The sequence below is a fragment of the Ambystoma mexicanum genome, chromosome 2p (assembly GCF_040938575.1).
Source record: "Ambystoma mexicanum isolate Mex_15411 chromosome 2p, UKY_AmexF1_1, whole genome shotgun sequence".
Classification (NCBI taxonomy): Eukaryota; Metazoa; Chordata; class Amphibia; order Caudata; family Ambystomatidae; genus Ambystoma; species Ambystoma mexicanum.
The window spans coordinates 577,736,446-577,761,094 of NC_090923.1; the positions used below are offsets into that span (position 1 = coordinate 577,736,446).

The 24,649-nt window shown below is 42.1% G+C and overlaps 1 protein-coding gene across 4 annotated transcripts in view; it reads left to right on the forward strand.

Annotated features, from left to right (window-relative positions):
• The window catches only part of DOCK3 (dedicator of cytokinesis 3), a 2,582,899-nt gene that overhangs the window by 2,114,808 nt on the left and 443,442 nt on the right, over positions 1–24,649 (forward strand). For 3 of the 4 annotated variants that reach the window (XM_069644069.1, XM_069644071.1, XM_069644073.1), the window contains 5 exons: positions 3,268–3,416; positions 4,200–4,285; positions 7,068–7,094; positions 9,666–9,761; positions 20,541–20,601. In XM_069644069.1, coding sequence (XP_069500170.1) covers positions 3,268–3,416; positions 4,200–4,285; positions 7,068–7,094; positions 9,666–9,761; positions 20,541–20,601 — 419 coding nt within the window. The remainder of the gene's footprint in view (positions 1–3,267; positions 3,417–4,199; positions 4,286–7,067; positions 7,095–9,665; positions 9,762–20,540; positions 20,602–24,649) is intronic. The other variant, XM_069644070.1, reaches the window with a different exon arrangement.

Below are 24,649 nucleotides of genomic sequence, written 5' to 3' on the forward strand. Positions count from 1 at the left end.
GGAGCAGGCGGTGGCGGACCAGAAGTAGTTGTTTGCTGGGTCACGAGAAGCCACAGAATCAGAATACCTGGGAGCAGTGAGAGGATAAGACGTGCACGCCTGACCTGCTGAGTTCACCAGTTTACAGTGACCCCATAGCGCTCCAAGACCACTCACAGGTTCAAGCAGGCGTTTCACTACTAAGAAGCAATTGTGTATGAAGGAAAGTGATATTAGAAGTACTTTTGAATCTCAAACTATCAGAAAGCAGTAAACGTCACATTTGTTAAAGCCAAATGACTGTAACATTAAGCGTGTGAGTTTATGAAAAACCCAGCAGCCCAATGGGAAACTATTGTAAAAAGCGGATACATACAACCATTGCCCGATCCAAGAGATACCAAAAATAAGGCAATTTCAATCCAGCAGACATTGCCAAAGGTGAAGTGCGACTAATGAAAGGCCCGAAGGTTGTTCAGCTTGTTACCCACATTTTGAGAAACACATAATCACTGCTGGTATAAACATCAATTGCCAAAGCCAGGAAAGATGAAGAATAATACCTTGGGAGAGGAGCATATTTTAATGAGGTGTATTGAAGAGCGCCATTGTGAATGTTGTTTTCCCTGATGAGTTGTTAAAAGTTTAATGCTGCAAAATACTGAACCTTGTGAAGCTGTTGCAGAGCTATTCTAAGTTGTTCTTTACCAGAAAGGCACTTACTATTTGCGAAAAGCTGTCCAGGGAAGCGAGTGTACCCGGACAGCAAACCCTTGAAGTAGTAGGCGTGGCATGGGAGTAAACTAGGTGTGATTGAGATAGTAGGCCTGGCATGGAAGTAAACCAGGTAGAAGTTGATGAAGTGCTGTAAAGTGGTCCTGACAAAGACAATTGTCCTCATTAGAAGTTTGCCGGCTTGGAAACAAGGGTGCCGGTAGTTCGCCGGCACCCTTGTTTTTGGGTTGGCAAACTCCGAGTCTGCCTGCCGCAGCCGATGTACCCAACAGGTCTGACCCTGCCGGGCGCAGCGGCCATGGTAAGCAGACCGGTCATGGAAGCACCGGCACCTTTAGCAACAGAACAGTGCCGATGCTTCCGTGTCCCCACTCCCATAGAGTCCATTTACCAGTGCCTGACTTCCTGGGCTGCTGGAGTTGTAATCTCCCAGTGGCACTAGGAAGTCAGGCGGCAGTAAAATATTACGGATCCAGCGGCAACGCACCGGTAGCACCGCCAGGGTTAGCGCCGGACCCATAATGAGGCCCAGTGTATATTGCTTGTGATGATGAAGAAAGAACTGCATACAACTGTTGTAGAGAAATTGCATTCCAAGCAGAATACTCACTTGTGGCAAATCATCCTGACAAAGACAATTGTTGTGACTTTTTTTATAAACTATGAAACTATCCTGCATGTGGAGGTGATCATTTTGAAGTTTCTTCTTACTCAAGAAAGAGAAAAAAATATTTTGTTTTCTTTGTTGAATCACTGGAGTGCTGTAACTTTCAGTTGTCAAAATCTATATTGAAACTTTGTTGTAAACCAGGATTTTTGTGGAGCAGAAACCTACTTGAATCTGGGGAAGGGGAATTAACCCAGATGACAAGTAAAGACTATAGCTATATTACTAATTCAATTGTGATATCTAAATGTTCTTGTTACCTTTTGAACTGCCATATATTACCTTATCGATTTATTGCATGTATGAGTGTAACAGACAGATATCCTTATTTAGAGTTTTTCCTTTAGTTTATTTTAGCCAGGGAAATTCTCGTTAGGGTAGGGATAGTGGGGCGTTTGATCAATCTTTTTATTTAATAAAATGGCATTTGTTGAAAAACCTTCACAAAGTTGTCCTCCTCACATTTTTGACACCTCAATGACAGGAGAGCAAAAAACACCACCATGTAATACATATTAGCAGTTTTAAGTTTATTTTTATAAACCGAGGGAAACCATTATGTACCTACTAAATTCAGCAATAATAATCATTGTTACAATGCTTAGAATGGATGAATCGGGCTTGAAGTATTACATTGCAGTAAACCCTACTGTAACAAAATCCAAAAGCTGTGATGTGACTGCTCGACACATTGCATTGTAACCTACGGGAAATCCTTTGTTAGTGAGGGCCAGTCACATGTAAATCACACACATGCTATGCCAGTAGCCCGCAATGCTAAGGGGCAAGCATTCTCAGTGGAGCCTTAGGGTTTTGTTGTAGCGATAGGCGCGTGGGAGTATTCTGATGTGGGCCCATGTCCTCCATTACGATCAAGACTAATGCGAAATATCATTGTCAAGGTCCAAGGAGACCAGGTCACCTGAGTGTTACTTTTACGCTGTGTAGCAGCACAGACAGGACTGCTCCTCCTAGAGTCAGAGTCAGGATCATTTGCATTGGCTTTTATCCTCAGTTGTTCAGGAGTACAGCCAAGCACAACATATCTGATGATGAAAGCAGCCCAAATGATAGACACTGGTGTCTGTTATATATAAGGGCAGCTGAGGAGACTGATAACTTTAAGAATGCATATGATTGAAAGGATACCTGGCCAGATATCCACCATGGCATTTATGGTATCTGAATGCTCCCAATATTGTGGAAAAGTAAATGGAGAATAAGGAATTGGGGCATCGAATTCCACGAAATGTTCTCTTGATTATGGTTTAATTGAGGATATTGATGAATCCATAAAACAAATGGTTCATATCCAGGCAAATGTCCTTCTGATTAGGCCTGGTCATAAAATGTACCTTTCCCAGCTTTTCATTGAGGATAAGAAGAACTGGGCCTCATTACGAGGTTGGAGGTAGCCTTGCCGGGTATACCGGCAAGGCTACCTCCAAACTCGCATCCGGGCCCGGCACTCGCGAAAGGGGACTGACCGGGTCAATCCAACCTCAGCAGATCTGGTAATTCCCCTTGCCCGGTACATCCCCATTTCCATTTGAGCACCTATAGGGTTCGATGGGAATGGGGAGGGTGGTAGCAACGGTACCGTCAATAATGGTACTTTTGCTACCATCAAGTTCTGCTCATGGGTGCCGGTACGGCCACCTGGTCAGTCCTGGTGGCTGCAAGGACACCCGCGAGCAGAACCCCTAGTAAGGCAGTGCGGTACCAACGGTGCCAGTAGCGATACCGGTGCCGTTGTTGCCTTACCACCATACTCGTAATGAGCCCCCATGTGTCTACGCCATACCATTATAAATGTGCTTCATTAGATGAAAAAAGTACCTGGGGCTCTATGTCTAATGGCCAGTCTAATCATATTTGTTTTGCAGGAGAGCAAAAATTTCACTTCATTCCAGGAATGATAGGTCCCTTCTTGGGTGTAACGCTGGTCCCACAGCCCGAGGTCCGTAACATTATGATTCCCATCTTCCATGACATGATGGACTGGGAGCAGCGGAAGAATGGCAACTTTAAACAGGTGAGGGATCTCTGCAGAACACAGTGGGGGTAAGAGCGCTCATGATATATGAATGATATTTCTGAAAGACCAGGGACATTGATTAGAAGGTGCAATGTTGGGAACCCTATTGCTATGATGATATGATATGGCATTTATAACACACCTATAAACAAGTGTTTCAAGGCACAATGAGCCGAGGGAGGGGGAACAGAGGGAAGACAGAGACAACTATCTTACTAGGCCAGGTGACAGTGAGATCGCGCAAGTGCAGGGGAAGGGGGAAGTTGAAAAGTGTGGGGGGTCAGGGAGGGATCAGTGCAGTTCATGGGATGAACAGTCAAAATAAATAGAATAAATAAAAGCAATAAGTAAAAGGTGCGGCCAGCTGGTGGCAAGTGCAAGGGTAAGTGCAAACATCAGGTGTCAAGTGCTGGTAGGGACTGTAGGGATACAGAAAACAGTCCCCAGGTGCGGGGGTTACAGTGCCATTGCATGTATTTCATTATATAAAAATTGGTGACAATAGCTTAGTATATTTCTTGTCCATTTTACTGGCTTGAACATTTGCTGTTTTTGGAATAAGTCTGCTAGGATCTTTCCTAAACCCTGCGTTACACATTGCAATAAAAAGGGGTGGAGAAATCGTGTGTCATAACTCGTCCCTGATCTGACGTTTTATCTTTCATGACAGTAATTAAATATCTCAAAGATAAATAGTAGCTGATGTTTGCCTTCTGATGCCTCACTGCTATATTTCTCGTCTTCTCCCTTCCCCCCACCCCTCTTTCTTCCTCCTTCCAGGTGGAGGCGGAGCTGATCGATAAGCTGGATACATTAGTATCCGATGGCAAAGGCGATGAAAACTACAGAGAGCTCTTCAGCTTGCTGTAAGACACCCCCTCTTTTCCATCTTGACATCACCTTCCCTGATTGCGTCAGACTCTATTAGAATGGGCTAGTGCGCTATTGACTTAGGAGTGTGGGGCAAACTTTTGGTGACTTTTAGTGATGGTTTAAGAATTGTTTTCAAAATGCTGATGCTTAATGCTAAATTGTAAGATAGGAAAGATGTGTCCTTATGTCGTGTCTATTGTCTGCAGCACTAGGTAAGGGTTTGTGTGTAGAGGCTGCTGCTATGGGGCAAGCAAGGTTACGTGCGTGGCTCAAAATTAAATCAGGAGGCTAAAGGCAACATTATTGACCTTGTATTTAATGCAAAATAAGCTACTTCTGACATTTCAGACGATTTACTTTCCAAATGTAAAGCTTGTGCCACACTGCTGCAACTTTTATAGTGATTACACATCCTCACAACAAGACATCTTCCTTCCAGCGCAATGATAATCCATACCTTTAGAAGGATTGCGAGATTTCATGGCCAGAAAGCAAGATAAACTTGCTTCAGCTCTTAGAGAGAAATTCAACAACAGAACATATAGAATCACAGATGGGTATTTATCAACTGCAGCAGGGGTCTGCAACCTTTGCTCTCCAGATGTTTAGGACTACAAATCCCATCAGCCCTAGCCAACACAGTCAATGCCGAAGGACTCTGGGTGTTGTAGTCCAAGACATCTGGAGAGCCATAGGCTACAGACCCTGGAACTCCAGGCATATATTTCATGAACGGGTGTGGTGTGCCATCAGACAGATGACGATACCAGAGCCATCGCTCTCCATGAGATGGAATGCACAGCATAGTTGAAGCTTACTGATCTATAATTGTATGTTGCGTATAGCCCTTTTATATCCATTTGCCACCCCTCCGCATTTCCGTGCAGTTCCCATGAAACATCATTGTAGAGGGTGGAGAGGGAACCGGCAAGAGGGAACTATGTAGAAAAAACGAACAAACACGTTCTCTCTAGCCTTACCATACTAAACTTGAAAACAAAGTACCTGGCAGAGCAAATTTAATATAACCTTGCTGGGATGTTCTAGCATTTGAATATTAATTCAGTAATCTTGTAGCATGTTACCTTTGCAGGGGGCTGCAGCATTCACATAACAAAATAGTTGTTAATTGCTTCCAGTGGGAGCCTTATGCAACATAGTTGTTACGTCCGTTTCCTCCTCAGCTGAGCCAAAAAAAGCAAATTGACATTTTTTGGTTAAAGATACATCACCATTATTCTCCAGTAGGCCTTAAAATCACATCTGTTCTATCCGCCTTCAAAGGCATCACCCAGGATCCTGGAGTTGGTCTGTGGTGTCCTGTGGGCTTCCTCTTTCCCTGCCTCCTGTCCACCCAATGTCTCCTCTCCCTTACCTCCCTCCACCCTTGAACATCCTTTTTCATTCAGGAGACTCAACAGCTACTACTCTTGGGAGCCACAGAGCCTGTGCAACCCACAGCGCTTGGGCGAGGCTTTTGTTCATGTCTCTTTTTCATGAGAAAGAAACATGAAGGTTTTCTAAACGATGGGAGTTCTGCACGCACCCAATAAGCACATCCTAAGCAGCATATCCACAGTTTAAACCACAGCATCTTTTCAAAGGGAGAAAGACATGTTCTCTTAATCTGAAGGACGTATAATCGTGTGTTGCATACGATTAGCCCAACATTTCTCAGATTCAGCTGCAGGCATTTTGTAGTAAGGAGTAAGGTTCGGGGTTGTGCAGCCCATCTGAGATTTTAGAACCACATGAAACTGACATGAAAGCAGAATTGTGAAATACTGATCAAACAATAGGGATACCCCATGGTCAATTCATTTGGAATACACGTTTCTTTCGGATTCCTGTTCACTTATTTAGCAGAGCGTTTCTCAGAATAAATTCCAATGCAAATAACTTACACTATTAGGTGTGCCTTTTTAGCTCAACCTCCGTCTCCAGAGTGTTTACTTTGCAGTAGCCTCAGGGTTTACTGTTTCCTCCGCCCCCATCACTATTTTCAATCATTGTCACTCACTGACTCAGACAAATACCTGACCTTCAGCGTTCTGCTTTGACAGGCTTGGCAACTGCACCTACAGCTCTCCCCACCTGTTCGCAAACGTATGCAGTGTTCAGTCTTCAGGAGTCTTTTGATTTCCGATGGCTTTTTCCTTCCCCCTCATTTGTTCTTTGTTCCCCTCTCCCAACACTACAGGTGCTAAACACTTCACCAAAAAACATACTCAAGAGCTGGGACACCTTCACTTCACATCACTTCCCATTGACCAGATTTCTGTTGGATGTCCCTTGTAGCCTTGAAGTTACTGGCCCTTGCCCCAGACAGTTGCTAAAAAGGGTCACCCTGTTTTGTTGAGTCTCTCTGCATAGATAGACGCTTTTCGTAAGGATCCCTCTCAACGAGGAAGTAGAATAGGGCCTTGTTTAAACGAATGAGTTGCCCTTTTTCCAATGTCAAAACTGTAGCATGGTACAAGAGCCCTCAAAGTATTAGTATATGAGTGGCAGTGCAATGACAAGGCTCATACAGTGGCTGCTGACACTGTGGGGGCACTGTTATGAGGGCTTGCCATGTTTCTACTCCTGAAAGTCTAGGGTGTACAGGATGTGCTACCCCTCTAAGGCTGCAGCTGCATGGCCGACTGAAAATCGTCCTCCATACAGTGTAATTCGTAGCACTATCAGATATGTCAGTTGGCCTTTCGATTACTCAGTTTGTTTGTAAAAAGATAAAACCCACTTATTTTTATTTCCTGCTGCTTCCTGGAGTAGCACTCAGCTGTTTGGGCCCTACCCAAGGTAAGATCAAGCACTTAAGGCAAAGTATGCTATTTGAGTGGTCTTTGTCCATGCTTCTTATACATGTTCTATGTAAGTGGACTGCCTGCTCTGGCTAGCTGTATTGGTTGAATAGCTTTCACCTTTGCTTCTGTGACCCTGCCCTGCTTTTTAAGTTGCCTGCGCCTTCTTCCCTGAATTTCTCTTCTTTAAGTGTACTTTGTGTGTGCTCTAATGAGGCTCTGTTTTTTAAGGGCACATTTTGTTGCTTTTGTGAACTTGTGCAATCTGTCTGCTAGGAACATTTTCTGTTTTTGGAATAAGTCTGCTATGATCTTGAGCTGTTTGATGGATTGTGTCTACTTAAAGTTTATTGATGGCTTTCAGAAATGGCTCCGGTCCACATTACGAGGTGGGCGGTAAGGGGTTAACGGCGCTGGTAAAGGTGCCGGAGCCGGTAACACCATACCGCCCTATTACGAGGGCCGCTCGCGGGACCCGCTCAGGACGTCTGGTTTTAGCCGGTCCCACGAGCGGCCCGGCATGCAAACAATGGGCCCATCATTAACGGGCCCGTTGTTAGCATGCTCCCCATTCCCATTGAGCCCTATGGGGGCTCAAATGGGAATGGAGATGGTCCGGGTTCCTTGAATGGGGAAATACCGGGACCTCCAAGTTCGAAATGGCCCGGTATTTCCCCCTTCAGGGACCACGGACCAGAGTTAAGGGCATGGCTGCCTCCAAACTCGTAATGAGGCCTATAACGGCACCCTAAATAACGACATATATTTTAAACATCACCTGAATAATGAAAAAAGTTGATTGTTTTTTGTTTAATTAATTTGGGGTCTCCTCCCAAACTCCCTGTTTCTACAGCCATTTTAATCCCTTACCCCACCCCCATATATACTTTTACAAAACAAATCGACTTTTTGTTGTTATTCAGGGGTTGTTTAATATGTGTGTCGTTATTTGTTTTCGTTATTAACACGGCATACCTCAGAAACGTGTCCCAAGGCATCCTCACAATCAGATCATCAGGGATCCTTTTAGGAGAACTCTACCTAATCTTCTCATATCTCTTGTTGTGTCATTTAATATTGTGCCCCACTAGGGAGAATGCCAGGAACAGCAAAGGAAGGTTCCCCACTACCCGTAACATACACAAAAACATGAATGCTGTCTCATAGCAAACATTCCTAGCCGGATGTCAAGGGTCTTATAGTCCCTCTCAGTAATGGAATGGAAGCATGTAAACAACAGTCCTCTCTAGGTCAATCCTGGTCCAGTAACATGGTACCTGGTGAATGGCATCCTAGTGGGGAAGAGGTCCTTTCCAGAGCTTGGTGACATTTTATTAATTTGAAGCTGATGGCCACTTAATAATGGGAGCCAATCTCTGCAGGTTTTATTTAAGGGATAATGTGGTCTCCTGTAGGAGGAATCACATGATTTTATTTGTAAGCGCCATTGCCTTGATCTTGAGTTCTTGCCAAATTGCTACTTCTGTGCACCATTTCCCTCTCCCGCGGAAGGTTGAGACTCTACAAGCGACTGGAACATGTAGGAGCATTATGTGTTCCATTTGTCTGAGGTAGCATTTAAAATTCATGGTAGGGTGAAGACATTTGACAAGTAATAGGCTGATCAGACACTACAAGTGTTGTTAGACCTCTGTTGGCTACATGTACAATTTATGGTAGTGTAATTCCTGGGAGTATTTACGCTCACCGGGTGTTTTTGGCAAATTCTGTTCCTAATAAAATATGAATTTGTAAATGCATTTGGCATTCTGCTGGAAATATGCACTTATATGTGCAAAAGTTGTTGCTGATAATGTAGCGCACGGTGCCCTCGATGATCTAAACTGAATAAAGAATGTATTTATATTTGCAAAAGATACAGCTTTGTACAATTATGAGTTCTTTGAGATTTCGAGTACAGCAAGATAAGGGAGTGTTATTTTGGATGTGTGTGTCGGTTAAGATGTAATTGATAGTGTTCTGTGCCTCTTTTAATGGGGTTGGGAGTACACGAGGTTTTATAAATATTGAAAGGCATGTTTGTCAGTCAAAATGTATTGAGTGTGTAGAATATTATTGTCCAAAGTTTTTGAAAACACTAATTTGATGTAGATATGCGTCTACCATCTGTGCAGACCTAAGCCTAGTTTTGTTGACATTGAGGTATGTCTGTAATTGTCTTCGCAGTATCTTGCGTTATTAAATATGTATTGAAGGAAAGGTAAAGTATTGACGGTAACAGGAGAAATCGTGAATTCGTCAGCAGAAATGCTGGCCTCTTCTCATGTGCATGTCCATTTTTCCAGGAACCCAATAGTTTGTCTTTCACATTGAGTCGCAATGGTAATTTCAGGGGTCTGGTAAGTGCTGTCTTCCCCTGTCTTTCATACAGAGGGGTGTGTGCGCTGTATCATATATACGGGAAGACGTATTTCTTTCAGATGTCCGTGGTTTTGTGAGTTTGTGTGCACATTTGCTAACCTGAGCGCTTGCCATTTCAATTGTAGTCTAAAGTTTGTGGAGTGGTCCTCGTCATTGGAGGGTTCATTTGTATTTTCTTTTTGAATAGTCTGCTGGAGAAGATTGAACAGGAAACTTGGAGAGAAACTGGCGTGTCTTTTGTCACTTCTGTCACGCGGCTCATGGAGCGTCTCCTTGACTACAGGTATGATACAAAAGGGTTCTTGAGATGATCAGGGAAACCATAACTCATCATGCAAGCGTCACTAGGGGTTTATTTTAGCACAAGTTCTATTGGAATGCTAAGGGTGCATGCAGCAAGCCTGTGTTTTATTTATTTATTTACTTAGAAGTATTTGCACCATGGGTGGGTGCACCAGACAATGCGATCACTCGGAACGCGTTACTGTCTACATGTACAAGTCAGCCTTCCAAGCATTCTGATGGCTGTTTGTATCTTCGCCTTCCACTCCCTCGTTTCTGTACCTTCACTAAAAAACTACCATTCTAGCGCTCTAACGTCCCACTTCCAGTGCACTGCCATGAAAATAGAATAGCGTTTCATTCTTGAGCTCCATTTTCTTTATTCATGGCAGAGATGAATTAATACGATGTGATTAATGGAGCTAATCGCTGCATTACACTTGGCTGTGGGGTGTACTGGAAGGTACTGGTGCTGTGGCGCTGGTTAATGGCCGCCTATCCAAACTGACCCATTAACTTGGTCTGGGGCTATTATCATCCAGTACATACCTTATCCACGGATAATATTGCTTAAGTGCAAGTTTTAATTATGTGTGTAATGGTCGGACACATGCTTATCCAGCCCTTCTGACATAAGGATTGGTTTTGATTATGTTTTTTGTTTCCCCAAGTAAAATCATCTATTTGAACTCATATGGCAAGTTCCTGTTTAGGCTGACTGAGACTGGTTAAGTGTTACTAAACTTTCTTTCAGTGTCACTGTTTATCATTCATTATAGTGCGGTGGTTGCTGCGCTATTATTAAGTTGAGTATCGAGATACATAGAAAACCCGAAAATGTAATTGCTCATAACTTTTGACTCGCATGACAGATGTAGCTTTTATTTTGCAAACAAAAGGTTTGTCATGCTTCTCCACCCCCCAGACTGGACATTTTGGGAAATATTTGTTAAAAAATGAAAATGTTATTGAGAAAGTAAAACAACACAGTTGTTCGGCCTACTCCCATTCATTTCCGGATAGAGAAAAAGTAAAAAAGTCTGCGCAACGCACAGCAAAAACTGCTGGACAGAATTGGACCAGGTACGAAACAAATTGGGCATGTAACGTTGACTCGATTTCCACTAGGGGTATTGGTCTTGGTCCAGTAGTTCTTAAAATATTTGCTGGAGAAGGGACTGCCACCTTATCCAAAAATCATAGCTATATCTCCCATGGTGCTTTTCAGGAGAGAGCCTTTTCAGAAATGAAAAAGCTGCCCGGTAGTTTTTTAAAATATACAGCCGAACGCCGTGCTCACTGGCCAGGGCCAAGAACCCTGGCTAGTGGGCCCGAAAGATATGTGCAGTCGGCCGTGGCCACCTAGTGGGTACAAAAGAAACATACTGGAGGAACATGTACAGTGGAAAAAGAAGGTCCTATTTAACGGGAGACTTGCGCCCCTGCACACCAGTCAACTGTTTCCAGTCAGTAGTTATGAACTGTCAGTTTTCAGTTTTAAGTAGAGAATTTAATTGTGAACAATTTGATTTTTTCTAACACTATATGATATTTAATCATTAAATGACAAAAGTATGACAAACAAAAAAATCAATCAATTTGTCGCTTCATTAATAACGAGCTCTATGCTTTTTGGCTAAACTAGCCTTCATCAGGAGAAGCAAAATTGATAACATATATTTCCAAGTTCTTCTAGACAGAACCTATAATGTAAAGAGAACATAATCTCATCAGTATTCAATGTTCAGATTCACATTTATACATTGTCAAGATATCTAACCTGCATGATTTAGGTAATCATTCACCTGGATTTCAGGACACTGAGGTCCTAATGTCCAACAGGACAGATTTAAAATTCTCAAAAGTGTAAGTGCATGACTTGATCTTTTCAAGCAGGCAGTTCCCCACTGTATTAAAAAAGATGAGCAATATTTTAGGTACAGTGAGCCCATGGCTATTTCACTATTAGCTATAGTTAATACTCAGATGTGTGTCCCACTGTGGTCCTTATTCTTAAGTGGATAACGTAATCTTTGCAGAGGGAAGAGCAACCCAGACTGGCTATCTCAATCAGCATTTTATCTAAAAGTTAAACGAAGACAGCTTAGTTTAAGGAACCTTCTTGGACAATTACTGAAGGCTACCCAATTTATTGTCTCCCATCGGGGACCATCTGTATGATCTAATCAGTGTGACAGACCCCAACACCTCATCGGTGCTCTGGCAATCAGTAATATAATAATAATTGAAGAGGTATGGTAGTAACTAGCTATCTAAAACCCTAATAAATTCTGAGAAGGGTTTATGCTTGAGAGGTCAGTTCTTCATTGCGTGGTCTATTAAAGAATCTAGTAAAGAAAGGGGTAAGATCTATTTACCTTGAACTGCAGATGAGCATAGCGGGGAGAGCTGGCTTCCTGCGGGTGTGGTGTGGGAGCCGGCGTCTCTATGACAACTACCAGATATACTTAGTGGTAGTGCATGTGACGTCATCGAACATGTACAGTGGAAACGGCCGAAGGCTGTGACTAATGGCCCATAAAAAAACAACTAGGGTATGACAAAAGAGAGAAAACCTAGAACAAGGGTAAACTATGTCCTATTGCGCTTGGGTGATGAGAGTATGGTGTGCCAGCTGCGTGGTGAGTGGTATGTGATAAACCCTTTTACCACTAAGCAAAATGAGTAAGGTGAGAAACCACTTGCACTTCGCGCTTGGCCAATGCAGTCATATAATGTTTTAACAAAATTTGTCCATGAAAATAGTATCCCAAAATCTTGAGATGGTTGCTAGTCCAGTTTATTATCTGGTAGTGAGTGAAGAAAAAACAGCCAACATGTGTTTTTGATTAAAAGTCTTTCTCAAGGCTGTACATTCATATTTCATAAACATATGGAATAATAATCGATGCCACAATAATGTTTGTTTCACATTGGCTAATCACCACAATCGATTAGAAGATACAAATGAACACAAAATAAAGTAACACATGGTGTGTGACATTTTAGAATACAGTAAATTATGTTTGAGTTATTGGTACATACCCCCAGGAAACAGGATTCCAGAAACAGAAAAGAAAAATATGCGTGCAATAACAGATTATTAGTCATATATTGTAATACCATATTAGGTATGTTTGGTGTGTAAATAGTGGAGAGAGAGTAGTGGCTACACTCAAACCATTGGAAATCCCATCCACCGTAAGTACCTATTTGATGTCCCCCCATAGCTAACCATTGTTGTGTCCCTGTATACGTGATGTCACTATTTTTTTTTGCCACAATGAGTTGTGCTTCCACCACTTGCACTATAAATACCACTTGGATAGCAGGTAAAATCACCCTTGCTGAGTCATTAGTTTAAAGAGAAGTGCCATTTTATTCCAAAGTGAGTGAAGTATATAAGTCCACCCAAAAGGGGACTCAACCAATAGAATCTTTTATTGGTTGCCCTATAGGTCAAAAGGACACAAATGTGTCTTCATATCATCATATTCCAGCCAAAAACGATCAATATATCTATACCGAACATGTGTTCTCCTGTAAACTTACAGATGAGTTAATTGTATCGCCCTGCCAGAAATCAGTTCTAGTGATGTAAATGTTGGTTAAGCCAACTGACCCCTTGTTGGAAAATTGTAAATATACATAACATTGGCTAAGCGTCCATTAAACCCCTAACATGTGGGAATATATAGGAATTTATGGGAATCCTAAAATGTATAGCCACCTAACCCAATGTACTTACTCGAATTTAAGGAGCAGTGTCCTGTGAGGAATGACCTCAGATGTGCTCCGGGTGTCTTCTTCGTGCAGGAGCCACCAGTCTGTTATTATTTTGTTTCGCGGGTGCCGAAATTTGAAATTCACTTCAAAAACCATAGTTAAGGTGCAGTTAAGTTGTGCAGATTTAACACAACAAAACCCTTGAAATTCAGCGGATGTGGGAAGTCATGACTAGCTTAACTCGGCACGTTCCCGTTGCAAGGGCCATGAGCACACACATATTTTAAGAGAAGGGATTTGCAATTACATACAAAATGGCGCTATGGGGGCACATGGCATTATGGGGGACAGCAACAGAAGCACGCCGGGTTAAGCTGGTCATGACTTTCCACACCCACAGAATTAAATCTGCACAACGTAGCTGCACCTTAACTAAGGTTTTTGCAATGAATATATATACATATATTTCTTTGGGAATTTATTGTTCTACAACGATCAAACACTTTTTAGATGAATTATAGCACTTTTATTGTGGATGAGGGTTACAGAAGAGGGAAGAATAGGGAGGATTATCAAGTGTCCTCTGGTGAGGATTTGAAAGAGCAACCTGTAGTGTCAGGCAGGTGTTTCCACCAAGTTACTCCTCACTCTAGCAATGGTAGCGTGACAGGATGGACATACCTCACTCTCCGAAGGGCGGCCAAAAAGTACAGTGCGTTAAATCACACCACACAATACAGGATTGTCCTTGAGTATAGTTATTGTAAAATATACTGTTTACCAATCAAACATAAGAACTATACACGTGCAAGTACTTAACATAGTCAGAATGTTGACAACACAGTAAATTATCCTTAAAACGCGCAACACACATTTTTAACCAGTAGTAAAATGATTATAGGTTAGTGCAATGTTATCTACTGTAAAAAAGACTTTAAGAATAAAGAGCAACAGTCTTTACACAGTGATGCATATAAAATAGCAGGTAAGTAGTAATAATCAGATGGTTATTTCAAAACCTTGTATGACACAATAGAGAAACGTATGCAATGCAGATGTATATGTAGGTAAATGTCTCAAGCACTTTTTGGAAGTTTTAGAAGTTTAGAAAATGTTGACCACAGAAACCAATGGGACAATGCCAGTTGCTCAGCACACAGTTACAATGAGTATGCAAGCCTATTACCAGAATTCCAGGTGAGCTGAGGAAATGGAAACCTTCAGACTGGCAAGGATGAATGGCCCCCACCAGATAAGTACCAGACCCGGGTTTGGCAACCAGAGGCCCAAAAGAGGAAGGTTGCAGAGCTGACCCAAGAGGATCTGAAGAATAGTCAAAATGGTGGTACCTACGAAGATGGTTTGCACACAGAGCTTTCAAGGACTGACAACGGCAACCAGTGGCAGATTTGAGGCTCAAAGAATCCAAGGTTGTGGAAGAGGCTGCTGAATCATGTAAACACAGCCCAAGGTTCAAGGGCACATTTAAAGGAGTTGTTGGACTTTCTTGGATGTGAACATGACTTATAATCGTTCGTTCGATTAGCCTTTATTCGATATAGATCTTTAGGCACAAGAATACACATGAACTTAATTATACATCATGAATTGTAAAAGGAAATAGAATAAAAAACATTGACACGCCTATAGAATAAATTCAGAGCAATGGTGCATTTAGTTAACATTGATAACATATACATATTTTAGCAATTCTTTAGGCTAACAGAATTGTAAAATATTTGCAAAGTTCCCATTGGTAGCAATCATCTTTTTCTGCCTGAACCATGCCCAATTGATGTATTTGGAAACCCAATATACCACTTCTAAGCTGGGAGTTGATTTACAAAATGATTTGGCTACCAAGATGGTACAAATGTTCCAACGGATAAGCATAGGTCTTAAATAAATTCTTCTCAGATCTCTTATTTCTTCGAACAGCAAGAGGAAACAAGAAACATATTCTTCAAAATTGCCACAGAGTGAGCATATTCCTCTGTTGGCCTCATCCTTAGACTTCACAAAGGAGGCAACCTTCAGGCTACCCAGTCCATACTCCAGATATAACTTATTTGCAAATGGAGGCCATATCACATGTAAGTATTGTTCATAACCAAAGTCTGGTCTGTTTTCAAAAGAGTCCATGCCAAAGCGTAACCATAAGCATGTGTTCACCAGCTTCCTCCTAGACACCAATTGTGTAGGCCAATATTATCAGTATTGGAATGGCTCTGTCAACAGTGCATGGATTCTCCCACAAACTGATTGAATGTAGATCTTTGAAACTGTTCTTCCCCTGGACCACCCATGGAAGACATTTACCCCCTTCAAGTGATAAAACATGCTCCAAAGCATCTATGCATTTTGCGAGAGTGGATGTTCCCCACAGCCTACCCCAATAGAGGGCAGGTCTTAACTTAACCCGTCACTCATTAGGCGAAGGTTAACCTACATATGAAGCAAGGCATTGGCAGACTCCATGGGCAGAGACAATACATTTTCAAAAAAATTAGTTTCTGCAATTTGAAGGGCCTGGGGATTAATATATCTCCAGATAGCTGCCTTGTAAAGAGCTGAGGCCTTTGCCTGTGCCTTGTGAAGTTCCAAAGCAGGAGAGATTTCACCATTCCCATGCTTTAGAAAACATGTTCTTATGCCACCACTATGTTTCTATAGGTTGGACTTGATTTTTCATTCTGGGATGACTATAGACCAGTGTCAGAAAACCGATTTGCCAGATATCGAAGACCTCCACTCGTTGCAGTTCAACATCATTAGCCATAATACGCAGATGATTTTTCTTATGTTTCCTGGGATGAAAGCAGATGTTTTATTTGCATTTAACGCAAGGCCAGCATTTTACATTTAGACAAGAAGCACAATCGGGAGGATTTATTTAGCTCTATTCGGGTTGTAGGGAGAAGAACTGCACCATTCTCATTAAATAAAGCAGGAATGCCCTTGGCACACAATTTGGGGGCATCATGGGAGTGGGTCGATAGCCCCTCAATAATCTAGTTAATGTATATGCAAAAAAGCAATGGGGCCAGAATGCATCCCTGCCTTACACCTCTATCAACGCTGAAAGGGAATGTGACCTCCCCTGCCATCCTGAACCGAACAACTGCTTCATTATTTTGGTGGAAGTATTGGATCGCTAAGAGGAATTGGCTGGGTACATTCCCTGAGAATCCTGAGAAACTACATTGAATGCTGTTTTCAGGACTATGAGGACAGCATACTTCTAATCCAGGAACTGCACATAAACCTCCTGGGAACAGTGGGATGGTCCTTGAAGGCCAGGCATTATCAACACCCCCGCGAGACATGACCCTTAAGATGGTGTACAACAGGGCTTCTGCAGCTAAATACCACAGTACCTGCCCTTTTGGATGCAGGCCTGTGATGATCCAGGGAAGACAAAAGACTTCTGGCCTGGAGGATGAGTCCCTCGATGAAAAACGTCTACAAAGAGGTAGGTCAACATCCCCATCAATGGAGCATATGATTTTCAGTAGTAGCAAAACATCACTTGTTTTCCAGTCCAGCAGTTCTGCACCCACCTCTGTTCTAATGGTGAACAAAGAAGTCAAGACTTTACCAGCATACAGGAAGAGATTCAAGCTGTTCATATTGGACGAGATGGTGATGGACCTTGAAACAGGATTTTCTGGCTCACAAAGGGATAGAGCTTCGCCTGAAGAATATATGGAGGTAACAGAAAAGGTTCACAGCAAAGATCTTCAGCACACCATCTTCTTCCGCTACTGTAAAGTGATTCCAGGTTGATTCTGAGGAATGGCTCAGGATCACACAGAGACACATACATACAAACATAGATAGTTGGCGGCTAACCCCGTCCCTCTAGTCAACATTCTTTTGTGGGGAGATTAAAAGTAGAAGGCAAACAGCATAACATGGAAAGTAAGTGAAAGGCAGAGTTTGGGTTGTAGGGGTGTGGTCAGGAGATACACGGGTGGACTGAGAAACTGAAGGGAGGAGAGAAGGCAGAATGGAGTGCTATAAAATTGTTGGTTTAGTTGGTGCTGAGTGCGGGTGAAGTATTGGCAGTGAAAGAGGGTGATACCAGCTTGTGATAGGAAAGCAGTGAGTGAAAGAGTGTTTGTGAAAGGAAGTGTGGGGGAAAGAAGTAAAGGAGTGAGGCTAGCAGGTACAGTGAGAAGGAATGAGTGCTGGGAAAGAGTAAGGAAAGGGGAGAAGGGTGAATGAGAGGGGTGCAAGGAGAAGGGTGAGGCATGTGTGCATATGAGAATTGTGAGATTGTGTGTATGAGGAGGGATGAGAGTAGTAGTGTGAGGAGGGTGTAAGAATAGTGCCATGTGTAAAGATGAGAATAGTATCAAGATGCCATCCTATTTAATGAAGGCCATTGTGAAGAAACCTAGCATTCGTCTTCTGAGATCAGACAATACAAATTTGTTGAAAACGTTGCATTGCAACACTAACAAGGCATGTAATAGAGCCTTCAGCATAGCTCCCCTATTAGCATGGAATGCATTGGCTCCCACTCTTAAAAACATTGTCTCGACAGAAGATTTCAAGAAGAAATTAAAGACCTTTCTTTTTTCTTAAATTCGGCTAGTTAGCCATTTGCCTTCACACACCGATTGCTCCAGGAATTATGTTTCTGTCCTGTCTTTGTTTCATGTCTGTGCCCTCGGGTACCAGGAGCCCCTTACAAATTGTTAAATAAAGAAAAGTGGTAGTGTGGAACAGCAGAGGGACAGGAGAGAGGGACCGAAGGTGATAATTAGAGAGATAGCGAGAGAGAAGGAGGATAAGGGTGTTTGAGTAGAGTAGGAGTGGGAGGAGAGAGTAGTAGTAAGACCAATGGAGAAGAGAGAATTGTATTGATACCCTATGTAGTGGAATCAGTAGGAGGTATACTGATAGAGAAGGCTTAGCCCATCCCAAGTGCAAATCATCTTCCATGTCATACTAATATTCGACACTTTATTGGTTACACAAACTATAGGACTCTTTGATATGTGGTCCTCTATAATTGGCTGGCACACATGTACCCTTCTGGAATTTTGCACTTGGTAGCAGCATGCAAGCTGGTTACCCCAGATGCTGGGAGGGTTGGCCTGGTCATGCTTCTCCACCCAATTAGCCCAACATCTATCATCACTCCTGCTGTCTGTCATACAATTAGTCTTTGAACTTGGCCTTGTAGAAGCTCACTGTGCCTGAGAATAAAAGGGAGTGTGGCATGGTCTTATCTTTTGGTTTCGGTGTAGCTCGACCCAAAGTCTATTTCGATCTGACCATGTGACTGGAGACCACTTTTTCCAGCTCTTTGTTGCATATAATACTATTAAATGATGAACTATTGACATCTTCATTGTTTTTCCATTCCACCTCAAACAGAAGTTTGTTTCTTTCTCACATTCATGTAGCTTTTTGACAGACAACCAGGCTCACGGTGGCCTCGACTCTTGGTGCTGGGCCAGCCTACCTTTCTTGAATTCTCCTTCACCATCAGCTATTTTCCAATGGCGCCACACTCATACCCTTCCTCTTCACTGTGTTTTAAGTTTGCTAAAGTGCATTGTGGAACATCCAGATTCTATACATTACTATGTATATTCATTGGCTCATCGCCGCAATCTATTCACTATGTAGCCAGCCTCAGGATTACTTTGTCTACTTGCGTGTGTAAAGTAGACAAAGTACAAGTGTAAAATCACTGCATTTTCTTCAGTGTTTCTTCACAAAAGCATCTTCATTTCAATACCAAAATGTTGCTTAACTTCGACACCTCCTTTTCAGATTTTATAGAATGCTTATGTTCCTCTTTCATTTATGTCTTTTTCTAGGTGCGTCAGTTCTATTTGACGTGACGTCACCAGTCCTCTTTCACAATCATTTTCATACTTCTTCTTGGACTCTGTCCAGAAGACCATTATTTCTTCGTGAATGCGTGAAGGGTTTTCTCAATGGATACTTTGACTCAAGAATTCTTTGCGCGATAGGCATCCTCACTGGTATTGCACGTGTTGCAATTTCCGGTTCCCAACATATAGGCAACTTGGGGATGGAGGTATTTGGCTCCTCCTCTACAGGATTAACCTCAAAGAGTGTCAAAAATTACTATTGACCTAATATGTAGAGTATATTTATTGTTGGCCCCATTAAGGTACAGACCAGGTCTCCTGCTTGACTTCATAAGAGTTTTTAAGAATCTGAGTGATTTGCCCGTGGCTGAAAGTACCGCGGGCAAATCGTTCGCATGAACTACCAAAAGTTTTCACCTTTCTCATGCGAACACACATACATTCTCACAAACACATGACACACAACACACCCATAACACGCCCGACCCACACCCTCAGCACACCCCCACCCAAACCCCCAACATAAACAAACCCCACTTACCTTGATCTTCACACTAGTTCCCTGCAGCGCCAGTTCCCTTTCACTTCCGTGTTCGGGACCCGGTGCTGCAGGGTCCTTTTCTTTTCTTTTTTTTTTTGTAACATAAGGCTGCGGGGGTGTCCCCCACAGCCCCCGCTCACTATACCATAAATATATATACCACTACTTTGGAGGAAAGCCTCAGTTGTGAGAATATTCAAAGGTTGATCGTTTTGAATAGAAAGATCTTTCCTGACACCCGTTGCATCTTGCTAGGTAGAGGGGGAGGCTGGGAAGTCACACTAAGATGTGTGGTTAGCTGTTATGACTCCAGCATCTGGGTTTAATGCTTTGCAGGACATCTTGTGCAAGGCAGAGTTTTGAATTCCACCTGTTACTGCCTACAGACGTGTGAACCAGGGAAATTACTTTGGGATTCTGTGAAAAAAGCTTGGTTATGACCTTATAATGTGAGCAAAGGAATATGTTAATATAAGTCATCTGTGTAGTCGATGATTAGGTGCCCACAATTTCTAGTTTGGTTTCCCAAGCTTCCCAGGTAATGTTTGCGACAGTGTCTCTGGTGAAAGATAGTGCCCGTGAGGCTAACATCCGAATGAATGAATGGAAATGTATATGACATTTTTAAAACAAGCCTAACCAGAGTTTTCTTTTGCAGGGACTGCATGAAAGGCGATGAGACGGAGAACAAGAAGGTGGGCTGTACTGTGAACCTCATGGTAAGAGCACCGTATTAGATGTTGCTCCATGTACCAAAAGTTCTGATTTAGAATCTAAAAGAGAAGAGTTGCATCACTCACGAATGGCACATGCACCATTGACACCCCAGCACTGAGAACAGAAAGTGGTCCCCAGTGAAAGAAAGACATAGACCTCGAGGGAAGGTTTAGAGAAAACAAGAGTCAAGGGGGATTTGAGAAGAGGATAGATGGTGGCTGATAAAACATGCTTTCTATCACCTTTAAAGTATATGTTTAACGGCATATTTGAGGGCAAATATTCATGTTTAATACAAATGTCAGAGCAGATACATTATTAGTTTTTGATACATCATGTTCTAATATGTTACATATGTGCATTCAACTCCTTATCCAATGCTCTGGTAAGATAAATGGTTTGCAGCTGCCGCCAAAGACATTTAAGTGGTTTTATTTAGGTATGGCTTGCGAGAGCTTTAGCTGTCTGCCAGAGCTCTTGAAAATAACATAATAAAGGCGCCCTTCGTCAATCAGCTGCTCCGTGATGCAGACAGAGTGCATCATGATGAAAGCTTTCTTATAGTTGCAGCCATTTTGTAGAAGATTGTGATACTGTTTACGTTGGGGCGAGCATTGTAGAATGTTGGTTTAAGAGCTTCTTTTGTTTTCAAGCTACATGCTATAATGGCTTTTCCACTTTTCTGCTTGTGACATAATGCTACCTGTGAAGGTACAGTTTTGAGCTTTATGATTTTTGCCATGCAAAGTGAAGGTGGATTCTCTGCAGGAAATTGGTACTGCTAAACAGACACCCATTCCACATATGCTCTGTTGCTAAAAAGATACAGCCAGGGATTATAGCTGGGCTGGTTTCAGGTGTTGTGTGTAGCATAATTATTGCCGGTCGTAAGGCAGACATATGTGTACTTATGCTGTGCACAGTTTCCACATCCCAGCAGCTGAAATGTGAATTGGCCACCTTTCAGAGCAAATCAAATTAGGATGTGCTTGACATGTGCACATGGATCAGCCACTCATGTCAGTTTCCTTTAAACATCTCTATTAGTGCTAAGGAAACACTTTATACCAAACAGTTGTCTATTAATCCCCCTATCTTCTCAATCGAGAAAGTTTGGTAGAGAATTATAAACTAATGGCTTTAGTTAAAATCATCTTTAGCTACACTGGGGTGGCGTTTTCAAACGTGCCCTAGTCAATTTGTTCACTTACAAAGTGAAAACCCATTTTTGTTTGGTGAACATGCTACAAAAGTGGTAGTAGCCTGCAATGTGGTGGCAGCATTCCTGGTCATATCAGGCAGATGGCCACCAAAGTATTTATTGCTAGCATGTCTAGAAATAGGTATGCTAAATTTCACATTGGCCTTTTTTTAAATGAAATTGGAAATCCATTTGATGGTGAATTGACAGGCTTCAATTTTTAAAGGTTAATTTTGTGAATATTGTTTCTCAAGTCCAACTAAGGGCTCAGTAAAACCCTTCAACTGAGACAGTACAAGACTCCACTCTTAGTATAAGGCTGTACCACCTGAGTATATGGTAGAATAGCCAGAGCAGCCAGGCTTATTTTAGGAGGGAGAGATGGCTGTAGAATCAGTACAAAGAAAATGTAGTACACATATGGTCCAAAGAAACACTGAAACACTGTGTATTGTAAAAGTAAATGGTTTATTTAAATACAAGTAGGCCCAGCTACATCTTGGGGGAAATAGGTGCCATCACAGATCATATAAACAAATCACTATGATTTAAAGTACAGAGACCAAGGCATTCACCTTATTTAGAAAACTAACAGTATGTCTCGATAAGTTAGACCATATCAAACACATTTAGTATAGGGTACACCTATTCATGGGGGGCGCAAACCATCAATTACTTTTAGATTACTTTCTGTAATGCAAGGGTGGTAGACCCTGTCATTTATGTAGTGACACTCAGCGAAGAAATCAAATAATCAACCAACCCTGTTACCAGGATACTTTTCTGAATAGTGGAACACAGGTTCAAGGAACAATATATACTTATATCTAGTTTGAGGATAACGATTATTCTATATGAGTAAGTCCTTTTTGTGTAATATAGAATTACAGTTGCTTTTCAGTTCAGTGGACCACAGTCTAAGATAAGCAATAACTCATCACACTAATTTAGGATGTACCAGTCAGACCAAAGTCAGGTACACCTAAAGAACACTTTTCAGGAATGTCACACAGCAATTGTAACCAGGCAATAAGAAATGTTGGAATATACAATTACATTTGCTATTTAGACCAGTGGAAAACAGACTGAGGTAAGCAATAACTCTTTAACTTATTTTAAGATGGCACACAGCTAACTCAAGGTATGTAAAACCTATATAATTTTTAAAGGAGCTATCAGCAACTTAAAGGTTTGTATAGACCTAATACTGTTTTAGCATCTGTATAAAACAGACCAAGGAAAAAAAAAACAATGTTACACTTTATGAATGACTTAATGGTAGGTAAAACGTAAGGCAGACTTATTCTAAACAGGCTATACAGCAAGTTAGGGAAAGCAAGACCTAGTTGGGGAACCTATACACCTATTCTCTGAAAGAAATAGTTAGTGATGCCAACAGCATTACTTTTGGGAAAGAGGCATAACTAATTCACAGGTCAGTAAAATAACCTTACATATACTTTTCAGATTGTCACAACACACATTCAAGGTAAGTAAGAACTTATCTAAACTGCTCAGTCTCAGGGTCACAGTTACCAACGAACTCTTTCACAAGTCAGTACTTTTCAACACGTTATACTTTTCAAGACAGAATCCTTTACTTACCCAGTCCTTCTCTAGTCTATTGCATGAGTTCACTCAGAGGCAGAATAGGGACCCTAGTGGTCTAGGTGCCAGTTGTAGGCAGGGTGAGATAGGGTTCTTTTGCAGGCAAAAAAAGCCAGAGTTGTTGTGGAAGAATGTTCAAACAAGTATGTAGTTCACTTTAAAGTTAGTTAGGGTCCAGGGGCTCCTGAGAAGACACCCTAGAAGGGTTCTAGCAGTGGGCCTCGGTGAACTGTATGAGAGGACTCCCAATCAAAGAAAACAACCAAAAAGCTTTACAGAAATCACGCACACTTAAGGTAAGTAAATACCTCAGCCAACACAGTATCTCAGCACAGAAGAAGAGTTGCAGCAGGAAGAATTCAGGATCTGCAGCCAAAAACCTGGTTGATGGATTCCTTTGTCATGAAGACGGAAGACAGGACTTCGGAAGGGAATTTACAGCAGGGATTGACTGGAGGTGGCTCTGTGGTTTTGGTGCACTTTTCAGGAGCCAGAAGAAGACTGAATATCGCTGGTCAGTTTTTCGTCATTTGCAAGGTCCAGCACTCTGAGGGGACCTTTAGGACTAAAATCATATCTCTTGAGTTCCATCAGGATGCCACCTAAGTTTTGGCTTGATTCTGAATTTGGAAGACCATGCACCACATGATAGCTCGAGGTCCCAGGGTATTGGGGTATTGGAGCCCTGCAAGGTCGCTGTGTCAGTAGCTTTCAGGTTCAGATTTTTTATCAAAAACTATAGCACAACTTCTGCATTCTCTCTGCATTTTACAGCAAGGGGTGGTCTGACTGTCCAATCACTGGCAGTTGTTCCCTTTCAGGCAAGGTTGTTCCCTTTCAGGCAAAGTGGACTCCCTCGCTTTCTGCCTTTCCGGACTCTATAGAGCCTGGGTGGGGAATCCACAGGATTCCTGCTGAAAACAAAACAGCCACTGAGGTAATTCCCAACTAGAATGGCATGGGACGAACACAGAAACAGCAAGCAAACAAGAAATGGCAAAAAAGAAGGAGCCCACCATTTTAGAAAAGTTGTGGCCTTTCTGTGCCCTACCAAGGCTGAATTAACAGCATGCTAGTAATACAAACTAAAAGTCATAAAGGTAAAACCACTGCCACCAGACATTCATGGAAAGCTTGCAATTGTAACAAAATATTACCAGATAAGTAAGAAAGGGGTTACATTGTATCCCCACCAGCACTCCACATAAGGTGGGGTGTGCTGGCTCACTATATAAAATGTA